General features: G+C 39.8%; 1 protein-coding gene across 1 annotated transcript in view; it reads left to right on the forward strand.

Moving 5' to 3' along the window:
- LOC124713135 (ubiquinone biosynthesis protein COQ4 homolog, mitochondrial) overlaps window positions 1-12,753 on the forward strand; it is a 117,788-nt gene that overhangs the window by 56,116 nt on the left and 48,919 nt on the right. The window contains exon 3 of the mRNA XM_047242926.1: window positions 6,767-6,869. Coding sequence (XP_047098882.1) covers window positions 6,767-6,869 — 103 coding nt within the window. The remainder of the gene's footprint in view (window positions 1-6,766; window positions 6,870-12,753) is intronic.

Below are 12,753 nucleotides of genomic sequence, written 5' to 3' on the forward strand. Positions count from 1 at the left end.
GGGCACACAGTTTTAATCTGCCAGGAAGTTTCATATCAGCGCACACTCCGCTGCAGAGTGAAAATCTCATTCTGGAAACATCCCCCAGGCTGTGGCTAAGCTATGTCTCCGCAATATCCTTTCTTTCAGGAGTGCTAGTTCTGCAAGGTTCGCAGGAGAGCTTCTGTAAAGTTTGGAAGGTAGGAGACGAGGTACTGGCAGAAGTAAAGCTGTGAGTACCGGGCGTGAGTCGTGCTTCGGTAGCTCAGTTGGTAGAGCACTTGCCCGCGAAAGGCAAAGGTCTCGAGTTCGAGTCTCGGTCGGGCACACAGTTTTAATCTGCCAGGAAGTTTCATGCCCATTAATGTCTGTGCTGTTGGTGGGTTCTGGTCAATGACAGCTAACACAATGGCATGCATGTCACCTGTCCACTTTCCATAAGATAGTGTCAAACTGTTGACGCACACATGTCCATACCGACTGCAGAGCTACACATTATACCAACACTGTGGACGAAGCTGTTCTGTCCGTTACGGCCAAGTGAACAAGATGGCAGTCATCTCATATTGTGGTCAAGTGTGTTGTCCAGTACACTGTACTGTGTAAGGCCTTCTTCTCTCCACTGATTCCACATGTACCTCATTGACGAATCAGTGTGCCCTGTATGAGTTACCATGTCACAGAGTGACAGACTTTCCACTCAGAGACCAATCATTTTGCCCCACTCACATGCCAATATTCCATCCTATGATCTTGATGTCTCACTGATGAAGCAGTATGCCCTGTACAAGCTGCAATGTTATGGAATGACGAGGTTGCCTCCTGGAGACAAATCATTCTGCTCCATTCAAACACACATGCTAACATGCCATGTTGTGATATCAGTGTGGCGTAGTGGCACTTGGTCACACTTCTCCACTTTGTACGATGGGTCCGTACCAACTGAGCATTGCATCCAGTCACACAAAAGAGGGTGCTGTTGGGCCTACGTGTATGTCACTGCTCAGCCATTTAAATCACTTATTATAGTTCCGTTATTCTACACATCCTTACTCCCTTAGTGCACTAGATGTAACCTGTCTTCACAGATTATGGATGAGAGGGAATACCTTTTACTGTCTCTCCACAACTGTTCCTCTTTTATTGTAAAAAGAACTGTAATTCTATGTCAATATCCACTGATTATTTCCAAATGTGTGCATTCACCTTATGTGAACCTTTAAACAATGGAAAATACAGGATGGAATAATAACAGTATGTATTAAGGTTATTAAGGTATATTGTTACTCATTGTGTAAAGAGGTACTGAGAGACAAAGAGGCACATTTAACAGTAGACTGCTGGATATTACTAAGGTATCAGACAAAGTCGTTTGTGAGATGTAGAAAACACACACACACACACACACACACACACACACACACACAGAGAGAGAGAGAGAGAGAGAGAGAGAGAGAGAGGGAGAGAGCGAGACTGTTATCTCCAGGTGCTGAGGCTTTTGTTATCACTTAGAAACCAGCAAAGATATTCTTTGGTCCATCCATTACCCATGTGCCTGCGTACATATCCTGCACACTTTTCATTTAATTTTTGTTACACGCATAAGTACATTTTCCTTATTTCTTTGTTTGCATTCCAGTTCCTCAAGTAATTTCCAATAAGCATCGTGCCATCAGTCACTGAGAGACTCTCAGTCTTTGAATGGTTTTCACATTAAAAGTCCATGTGTCATTACTGTAAGCCAAAACTGTCAATAGTGATTGTTTGTTAACTTTATATTTCAAACTCACTGGAGTCTTCATTTTGAAAACTCTATTTAGTTTATCAAAAGCTATCTAGGTCATTTTTTCTCTTCAGTATACTTCTTTTATTCCCTATCCAGTCATTGTCTTCTAATGCCCTAAATATAATAACTCATCATCGTCAGTTTATGAGGTAATTACTGTTTAGTGTATTGATTATATACTATTTTAGAATTATTGCAGTTGATCTTAGTACTAATTCCAAACTTGTTCCAGTTGTTGAAACTGAGTTGCATTAGAAGCAAACAGCACAATGTCATCAGCAAAGCAACACATTATTTCTTCTTTGTTCCTTCAGTTTTAAGTATCTGAAAACTTCCTCTAGGGCTGCTGATAATAGTTCTGGTATAATGAAAACACCTTGCCTAACTCATCTTGCAAGGCTGCATTTCCTGTTATCCTGATGACACTATAAAATACAGGAGAAAATGAAAAATGAGTCTTACTAGATCAGAGGGACAGAATGGATTTGTTTTGAATAAAAATGTTACAAAATAAATACAACCACAGTAAAACAAGGGAATTATATTTGGAAATGTGATACTAAAAGTGGTAGTTTTGCAATGGCCAAAGTTGTGTAGATGTAAGACAGAATGGCAATAGCAAGAGAAGCATTTATGAAAAAGAGAAATTTGTTGCCATCAAATCTAAATTTAAATGTTTTAAATTTTTACTAATGGTGTTTGTTTGAAGTGTAGCCATGTACAGGACTGAAATGTGTGTGTTAAGCACTTCAAATAAGAAGAAAACAGAAGTTTTGGAAACATGTTGCTGCAGATGAATGCTAAAGATTAGTTGGGTAAATCAGATGACTAAGGAAGTAACTGGGAAGAAAACAGCACTACAGTTCAACTTGAATAAAAGAAGAGTTGATAGTACACATTTTGAGGTATCCAGGAATAGTTAAGTTGGTAATGGAAGGAAATGTGGAGTAAAATTGTACAATAAGACCAAGAATTGACTACAGTAAGCAGGTTTAAATGTATTCAGGTCACAGAAGCTATACAAAAAAAAGAGCCTTGCACATGATACACTAGCATGGAGAGCTACATCAAACTGGTCTTCGGACTGAAGACCATGCCAGGACAAAGTAAATTAGTCTCGTATTTTCACCTTTTTGTACATCATCTGGACTTCACTATACATTGTGTTATTGAAGGTGATATGTTCTTGTCATACTCTGACCCGTGAAAATATCCAACCAATCACTTATGGTAGTATCAACAATTTAAAGAACCTCAAGCACAGTGTTACTTGGAACTTTTTGCAAACATGAGACATCCACAGAGGTATTAATTTCCCTGGGTGAAAGAAAATAAAAGTAAGGTAGAAATGTAAGACAACTACTCACCTTAGCTGACTGATGTGTGGTGCATAGGAACAGGCAACAGAAAATAGTATTTACACTAGCTTTCGAGTTCTTGCCCTTTCTCTAGCAAAAGTAAACACATGCACACGTACAATCACGCAGATGCCCAAACACATACAAAGTGTATGTATTATTCTATCCAGGAATTTCCATTGTTCTTAAGGTAGAAATGTTGTGTACAAGCTCTTCATAAATTACATTGTGCCCTACTGATATGATAAGAAACACATTTGACTCGTAAGTAGAGTAGAAAATATACTGTTACAGTGTTCAACACTGTTTCTATAAGTTACTTTATACTATTTACAAAATTATCTTCTATTCATAATTCCTTTTTTATATTATAATTTATGTACTATAGGGAGAAAAGAAGAGGAAAGAGAGTTTCCACATTCTGTATGTTTTGTAAAGGAGAGATACAAGGTTGTGGGGACTTGCCCCACTTTACTTACAGCAAGAGATGTATACAGCATGCTCTTTTGAAACAGTGCAAGCAAATGTAAGCCTTTATTTCAGTGCAAAGTCCAGTCTGTGCCATCTCAGAGTTTCACCCATGACAATATAATAGAGACCACATAAGGTGAACTGGTAGCATACTTGCCATGCACTCTACAGATCACATCATAACTTCGACCAGTCCTGGGCTTGCTTATATGCTGGATTCTGGTGTGGTCTCACCAGAGGCCACTCCTGATCACCAGCACCCTCTGAATAGCACCACAGTGATCAACAGTAATGTTGTGACAGCTATTCAGTTTCCATAGTGATGGCAGGATGCACCAATACATCCCCTTCCCTCACTGTAGTGACAGCTGAGTATAATAATATAGATGGCATGCAGTCCAGTGGATCCACCACCAAGAAAGACAGGGAACCAATATCCATAGGCATCACTGCAGAAGGCTAAGTCAGAACCAGGCACCTTGGAAGTTGAACAAGTAGCCTTGGGAATGGGAGGGTCACCAGCAGTGGAGAAACCAGCAACCACTGATCAGAACTGTGGAAGCAATGAAAATATTGGCAGCACTTTTGAGATCTATGGATGGAAGCCATGGTAAACATAATGGGACCTGTGGCAGATGGTCATTGTCCCACAGATCCACATTGGGTGGCGTCTGATCTCACAGTCTGTGCTGGAATGCCCACCTGGGAAGGAGAAGCCTAGGTGATAACATGCACCAGCAGCAGGAGCAGCATGTCCATGTGGTTTTGGGCAGCCATGAAGCCTTTCTGCTAGGTCCTGACCTTCAGTTGCTACAAAACCACAGAGGGTGTGAGGTGTGATATTTGACATCATTTCTTTACAGATGGTGGCTGAGACAGAGTCTTGCATTTATGGAAGTCCATTTGTCGAAGATTTCAACAACCCTGTATATGTCAATATGTGGTTGCTTGAAAGAACACTTGTGCAAGTTTCATGGAAGTCCTTTCTCTGCCAGCATCTGGAATGAAAGATCAAGGTTGTGGAAGTGATTGTTTTGAGTTTCACCTGAGACCAAAGGGTCATTAAGGTATGCAGTACAGTTAGGAATATTTTGTAATATGTGGTCCCTAAAATGCTGAAATATGGCAGTGGTTGAGGAGATTGCAAAGGGTAACTGATTATAATGATAAAGGTATGGCATATTTAACACTGAATAAGCCTGTGGTGCTGCATACAATAGTGTTTCAAAATATGTGTCTAGGTGTGAGGTCAATTTTACTGAATCAAGTGCAAGTTCATTTGGGTGTGGTAGTGGTAAGTTTCCACTTCCATCTGTGCATTGACCTTTACTTTGAATCACCCCAAATTTTCACGATACCATTAGATTTGCATAATGTTATCAGGGGAGTGTGGTGCACTGTTTCACAAACTGTAAACCCAAAATCATGGAAACAGTCAAGGGACCCAAGAGTAACCTCACACAGTGTTTGCCAATTAAGGCATCCATATACATTTACTGGCATTCTGAGTAATCTGCACTTTCATAGATTTATCACTCACTTCGTATAGTTATATGGTTAGGGACATATCTGTGTTGGAACTGTTACAACATGTTTCTTGCAAGAATCCTTTTTCCTGAACCTGTGGCATCTTGCCCACTAATGGGGACACAGTATGTACGCATAGCAAAGGAAACAATGTTTATGGCTAGTTAAGGTACTGCTGCTAAAATTGTCATCCACTGCAACAGGTGTTGTTTTTTATGGGGTCATCTAACCCTTGGAGCAGGTGTGAGCCCCACCTGAGGTGACATGACATCCTGCCTGGCGATGCCTGAGAGTTGACTGCCCCAACATCTTCTTCCATTATAAACAAACTCTGAGCTGTGTGGGCAGTCTTATAAGCTTGAACTATTTACATTATTGATTTCCTCAATATGTACTTCCTCACTTCCAGGTTTGGGGTAAAATGAACTATAGTGTTCTTGATTAGAGAGTCTAATTCTGCCTGCACAAACATTTAAAACTGCAGTTCATACTTAATCCATGTAAGTTGGGAGCCTAGTCTGCATGAGACTGATTGGGGGCCTTTTTCAGATGACAAAATTGTAATCTGGGTGCAATAACATGCCTTTTATGAAAAATGGTCTTATAATAAATAAAATATTCCAGTCAACTCAAGTTGAATCTGTTATTGGCTCTGTATTAATTGATACAGTTCAGGTTTCCTGACAACAACATAGGAATTTGCCAAGCCAAGAAATATAACTGTAGTTGTGTGTGTAAGTGTCCCTCTCTTCATCTTGTTCAGTGAATGGTGGAAAGCCTGTAAAGTGCAAGAGATGTTCCTATTGTACTCACTAACTCTGCACTGCCTGTAATCAATCTGTTGTTAGCTCCTGATATCCTTGTGTGATGTTTGTTACTAGGTGAATTCCTCCATGATTGAAACACCCACTCTCTCACCTAATTTAAAAAATGTTCATGATTTGATATGCACGTGTTACAGATACCGTGTCGACACCACTTTTTAAGGATGAGATATACATCAGCTTGTGGGGATAGCCCCAGTTTATTTATAAGATATATAAACAGTATGTTCCTTGGAAACAGCACATATTCCAAAGCAAAGTTCAATCCAACTCTGCCCCGAAGTTCTGCCTACGACGATAGAATCCATGATATTAACAACTATGATGAACCAGGGGCATATTCGCCATATGCTCCCCACATTGCATCACAGCTGACTAAGACCAGCCCTCAGCTGGCTTATATGCCACACCATTGTGTGGTCCCATCAGAGGCTGCTTCTGCTGACCAGAGTCCACTACGTAGTGGCACAATAGCAGCCGAGAGTAATGTGGCATCAGCTGTTCGGTTTCCACAGTGGTATTAGATGATGCCACTACAATATGGCATACCTACCAGCCTAATATTATCTCACCACTAGGACACTTTTTATTGAATGAAGAGTGGTACATCTAAACACTACTCAGTAAATATAATTTTCCAAGCCTATATATGACACATTGTCACCTGATTGATGTTGATTTTGATATGGCATCAAAGACAAAATAAAATTAGTTTAGTTATATTATTTCACTGAAGCCATCAATCAAAGTTACTCTGTGCCAAGTCCTATTCACATTTTAAGCAAATTAAAACTTGTGAATGTAATGTCTTAAATTTACAGGGAAAAGCCTCGAATTAATTCTGGAACTGTTGATCTTCAAAAGTTGAGGGAACTACCAGAAGGAAGCCTGGGAAGAATCTACACTGACTTCCTTGACAAGAATGTGAGTACAATGTATTATAAAAGATAACACTGAGTGTGTAATATATAAGTCTGTATGAAAATTCTTGCTAAACTTGGACCTGAACCTGGATTTCCGACTTTACACAAGTAGGTGCCTTAACCATATGCTATTTGAGCTTGCTTTTGACCGGACATGAACTTTGTTGATTCTAATGTTTCCACCCATGATTCAAACCACTGCAACAGAGTGTCTTGCATGGGGTAGGTGGGAGTAACATCAGAAATGAATTTGTTGGAGCACTATGGCTTACTCTTACATAGGAATGTAACCAACTTAATTTGATTCACTGCAATGAAATGAATGGATTCATATAGCTAAATCCATTGAAATGGTAGTAGTGAAAACCAATTAGACTGAACCTACAATGTAGTAAATATGTTTTGACTAATAAAAATTTGCTACCTTTATGTCAACCATTATGCTACCTGATCAGTTTCTCTGCACTTACTCAAACTTTCATTACCACTTATGCTTCCACTTATAATCTTTGAAAAGTATAGCCAGAGGGTCTCCCAAGGGGCATGTGGAAATAGCACTGAATGGGTAGGATAGAAAACCATGGCCTACCTTGCCACAGGGAGTTATGTCAATTGAATTTGACTCACTGAAATTAAATTAGTGGATTGATCGGGATGAAATCAATGAAGATACAATTACATTAAGTGATAGATGATGGTGAAATGATGACGAGGACAAAACACCATCCAGCCTCTGAGAGGATAAAATTTCCAACCTGGCCAAGAATCAAACCCAGGCTACCTGCATGACTGTCAACCATGCTGAACAATGAGCTACAGAGGTGGACAGTGATCAGAACGTAGAGGCATGTGCTTGTGAATTGTTACTGCAGAATAATTTTAACAGACCACATATCCCCTCTAGGAAACTTTCAGATATTTATGAGAGATCTAGGTGCATTACTGAGCTACCTGTCAGACAAGAATAAAAGTTAGCAGTTTGTGGAGATTTCTATGTAGAGTTCTTAATAGATACAGAAACGAAAAATGAACTGGAAACATCATTTGGATGTTTCAGTAGTTAATTTTCCGACTCATATGTAGCAAGATAGCAGGACCCTGATTGAAGACATATCTATAGGCAGTGCTCAGGCTGAAACAATTGATGGGTATCCTGTGTTAATGGATTATCTGAACATGTTACACAATTAGTGAAAACAGACAATACAGCAACTTACAGCCTGGAGCAAGGTTCATGCAAAGCAATGAGGCTTATTATTGAGAACAGGATACACTGTTTTAAGAGTAAGTTAAATGAGATGGTATAGGATGAGGTATATATAAAAAAAGAGATGCTAATGTTAGATTCAATTCACTCCATAATGAATATGTGGCAGTATTTGCAAGTAGCTTTCTTAAAAAGTTATCCAGAAAGTCCATTAAAAAATCAACTTATCCATGGATAATTAAATGAATCGGAACCTCTTGTAAGAGGAAGATTGAAATTTATATAAAAACCAGAATAAGTCAAGATACGACATTACTTGCATACCACAAAAAATAAGTTTTTATTGTAAGAAAAGTCATTAAAATGTTCATTAGTAAGCATATCCTGACAATAAATAATGCAAATAGTAAGATTAAAAGTATATGGTACAATTTTGTAGGCAAGTTCTGGTAGAATGTAAATACTTTGGAGTAAATGACACCACTCACCAAAAAGCAGAAACATTGAGGAAAGAAAATTTGCTAGCTTTCGGTATAATTCTTTTTTGAGCTAGAGTACATACTACGCGTGCGCGCGCGCACACACACACACACACACACACACACACACACACACACACACACACACACACACCAGCCCCTGGCAGCTGGTTTGCCACCTATGAACACAGGAGGGAAGTCTGTCTGATGCACAGGCTAGGCAAGTGATGTACAGTTATTGGAGCCAGTGAGGAGCAGTGCATGCTGAATGTGACATGGGAAAATGAATTGGGAGGGGGGGACAGGAATTTGGAGGAGGTGACAGGACAGAGTAACATGAAGATTTTGGGTGGAGGGTGCAGAGACTGTGAGTTACCGCTGACTGAAGTGAAGATGATTACGGACTCAAAGGATAAGTCCCATTTGAGTAGTTCAGAGAAGGTGGTGGTGGATGGAGGGATCCAGATGGCCCGGAATCCATGCTCTCATGCTATTTCCTTAACTTTTGGCAGCACCAGTCCCTTCCAGGGCAGCAACACTGAACCAGTCAGTGGCACCCCCATCAAAACCGCGTGAGGTGGTACAATGGTTAGCCACATGGACTCACATTTGAGGGGACGACAATTTGAATCCACACCTGGTGATCCAGACTTGGGTTTTCTGTGCTTTCCCTAAATCACTCCATTTGGATGTTTCCTTTCAAAGGACATGGCCAATTTCCTCCCCCATCCTTGATACAATCTGAGCTTGTGCTCCATCTCTAATGACCTCAGTGCCGATGTGATGTTAGACCATAATCTTCCTCCTTCCTTTTTTTGCCATTGGCACCAGGCCCACAGGTACCAATATGGCACCAGCACCAGCCTCATCAGCTCTGCCAGCCTCCTCGGCTCTGTCCCAGTCTCCTATCATTCTACTGACCTTCGCTCTCTGGGTCACCTCTCCAAGCCTCTTCCGGCTGTTGGCTCAGGGTCATTTTGTGTTGTGTAAGGCTGCAGCTGTTTCTCATCTGGACATCGTACTCAGGCCATTAACAGGACTTTCTTGGTCCTCCAGTTGTACACTCTTACAAATTTTTATGTAAAACTTGGCGACACAGTGTTATGCCACTATTAGGTGCCAGATTGACATTAATAGACAACACCACAGGTTTGCTACTACCAGTACTCATCTGAGCCAGACCCGTTTGTTGTGGGTACATCAGAGCTGCCTGTCTTTGGCTGTCACTCCCTAGGTTCAAACTTAAGCCATTAAGAGCACCTATCCCAGGATCTGCTGACCTACCCTGGGACACCTCTTCCCTTCCAATGCCACTTCACCTCCAAGATGGCTCCACCATCTCTTTGTCACATATGGAGATATGCTGTACCACATGCTACCACCTGTGACACAGCAACCAACCATACAGTCATGTAACATAGACTGCTGATGCTCTGGCCCACTAACGACACTTCCTCTGGAGATCAAAGGAAAACAATCCACAACAACAGCCAAATGCCAGGTTGTTTTCAACTGAACCTCCAGCAGGTGCCACTGTATCATGTGATGCCAGCCTTGCCGCCAGAGGCATAAGCATCGCAGCATCATGGCACTGCAAGTCAACATGCCCCAGGAGCACTCTGGTATCCCTCCTCAGGGTGGATATTTAGGTTGTTCCTGATTGCTCTGCAGCCAGTGCACACTCCAGACTAATGCCGGCAGCGAGTAGCAGCCCATCAATTGGAGTTCCTACTCAGGTCATGTGCTCATTCCTAATTTATGGCAGATAAACTCAGCAGTCCATCAGCTGGAGTCCACTCTTGAGCTACTGCCTTGCTGGACCTGTACTCAGTTGTCCTCAAGCTCCCACCTCACTGGAGTTCATCTTCACTGTACTGGAGTTCATCTTCACTGTCCTCGAGCCCACTACCATGTTGGACTCTATCTTCAATCCGTCCTCAAGTGGTCTACTACTCCCCACCAACTACAGCTTTATGGACTTTTTTGTCAAAACATTCCAGTGCAACATATCTATTTTACTTTTGGCTTTAACCAAGTAGTGTGTAGTGATGTCTAAAGAAAATGTGTTGTTGTATGCTACGTATCAGATTTAGTAAAAGTACAGTTGTTCATTTCTACCTGGGCACATCAATTGTAGAGTGTTGTTTCCCTCATTCATGAATGCTGCACCTCCTTTCACAGTTTGGTCATTTATTTATGTACCTTTTTGAACGCGTCATCATTAAACAGATGACTTTTGAAAATTTCAAACATAAATGAACAGTAAACTTATAGTACTTTATAAGAAGTTGCTTAGTTTTTTTTAATATATTGAACCTAACATCACTAATAATAGTAAACCTACTCATAACAAACAGGTTTATACAACTAACTGATATCATACATTTAAAAAACTAATTTAACAATAAGTTGCTTAGCTTTTTTTAAATATATTGAACATAACATCACTAATAATAGTAAATCTACTCATAATGAAAAGGTTTGTACAACTAAGTGATATCACACATTTAAAAAACTAATTTTGTACTGAGATAAAAGAATTTACATGTCCTGTAAGAATGAATGAGCAGTCCTGCTGTTTAAAATTTGGATAGTGAATACTATGCTTTTCTTGCCAGAAAGAATTTTATTTTTATTCTGAATAATTTTGCATCATATGTTCTTATAATAACTGAGAGCTTGTTAAACCATATCAGATAATTCATTTGTCAACCAAAATCTGTTATTTTTAATTTAGTTCTATGTCTGAAGTAACTGCCCTTTCTTCTAGTGTTATAGTTAGGGATAAACTGAACCTGCCTGCTCCCCTTTGATTTTGTAGAAAAAATGTTATCAGTTTACATAAATGCAAAGAATATATTGTGGAAGTGATACTGATGAATGACTTAAATACGCATATGGGAAATGAAAAACAAGAAAAGGAAGAGATCATTGATCCATAGGGATATGGGGAAAGAATGAGGAAGGAGAAAAATTGGCCTTGTTTTGTGATAGAAATGGCTTGAGTGTGGGCAACATGTGCTTCAGGGGGAAAAAGTGCCCCAAAGATGACAAGGTATGCTTGAGGAGAGAGAAAGACAAAGACAGTCACTGGCTACTTTCTGATGGAAAGGTGAAATCATAGACAGATAATTGATGTAACTGTCTTCTGGGGAGAAGGTTTTGATGGGGACTATCAAGAAATAGCAGCAAAAATGAGGATGGGTAAAATGGAAGGAATAAAGGCATAAAAAATAAAAGTGTGGAAACTAAAAGACAGGAAGGTATAAGAAAATCCAAGGAATTATTTAAGCTTAAAATCCCAAGCACTTTATGTAGAAGAGGAATGAGGTAAGTTCAACGAGGCATTTGTAAGCTCAGAAGAGAACACCTGTGGCAGAATGTCTGAAAGAACAAAAGATAAGGTGACACCATGGTGGAATTAAGCAGCTGAAGGAAAAAAGTAAAAGAAAAGAAGAAATCATGGCAAGAATGGAACACAGACAAAAAGGAAGAAAATAAAAGGAAATACCAGAAAGCAAAAGGAAATGCAAGAAAGTTGTAGCAGAAGCAAAGAGGAAAACTTGGGAGGAATTCACATGAGAGTTGGAAAAAGGATATTAATGGGGGCAAAAGGATGCTGTATGGAAGTACAAAGAAAAAGAAATAAAAGTAGGTGGGGAGACCTGGATATGGAAGCAGAGAAAGATAATACAATTTTAGAAGTGAGACTAACAGTTAGAAGAATGATAACAGAAAAATCAGCTGAGATAGGTGGTATGTGTGAATACAATAAAGGCAATTGGACCTATTGAACTACAATGGTTGTATACCATATATTGCTAAGATGTACACGGACTCGGAAAAGTGTGCCTGAAAAATGGGGAACTGTTATAATGATTCCAGTTTTCAAGATGGGAGACAGAAAATTATGAGATAACTATTGATGGATCACACTCATGTCACACGTATCAAAAATAATGTAGAGGATATTGGGAAGAAAATTGAGGGAAAAACTGGAAGGTCAGTTAAAAGAATATAGCTTTTGATTGTAGGTGGTAGGTCATCAGTGGACTCAGTCTTTAGTGTGAGACAGTTGATGGAAAGGCATTGGGAGTAAGGGAAAGACCTGGTGATGACATTTGTTTACTTAGTGAAAGCATATTATAGTGTTCCTAGAGAAAAGGCATGGGAACCCTCAGAGAGAAAGGGAGTTGGAT

This window comes from Schistocerca piceifrons, chromosome 1, assembly GCF_021461385.2.
Source record: "Schistocerca piceifrons isolate TAMUIC-IGC-003096 chromosome 1, iqSchPice1.1, whole genome shotgun sequence".
NCBI lineage: Eukaryota > Metazoa > Arthropoda > Insecta > Orthoptera > Acrididae > Schistocerca > Schistocerca piceifrons.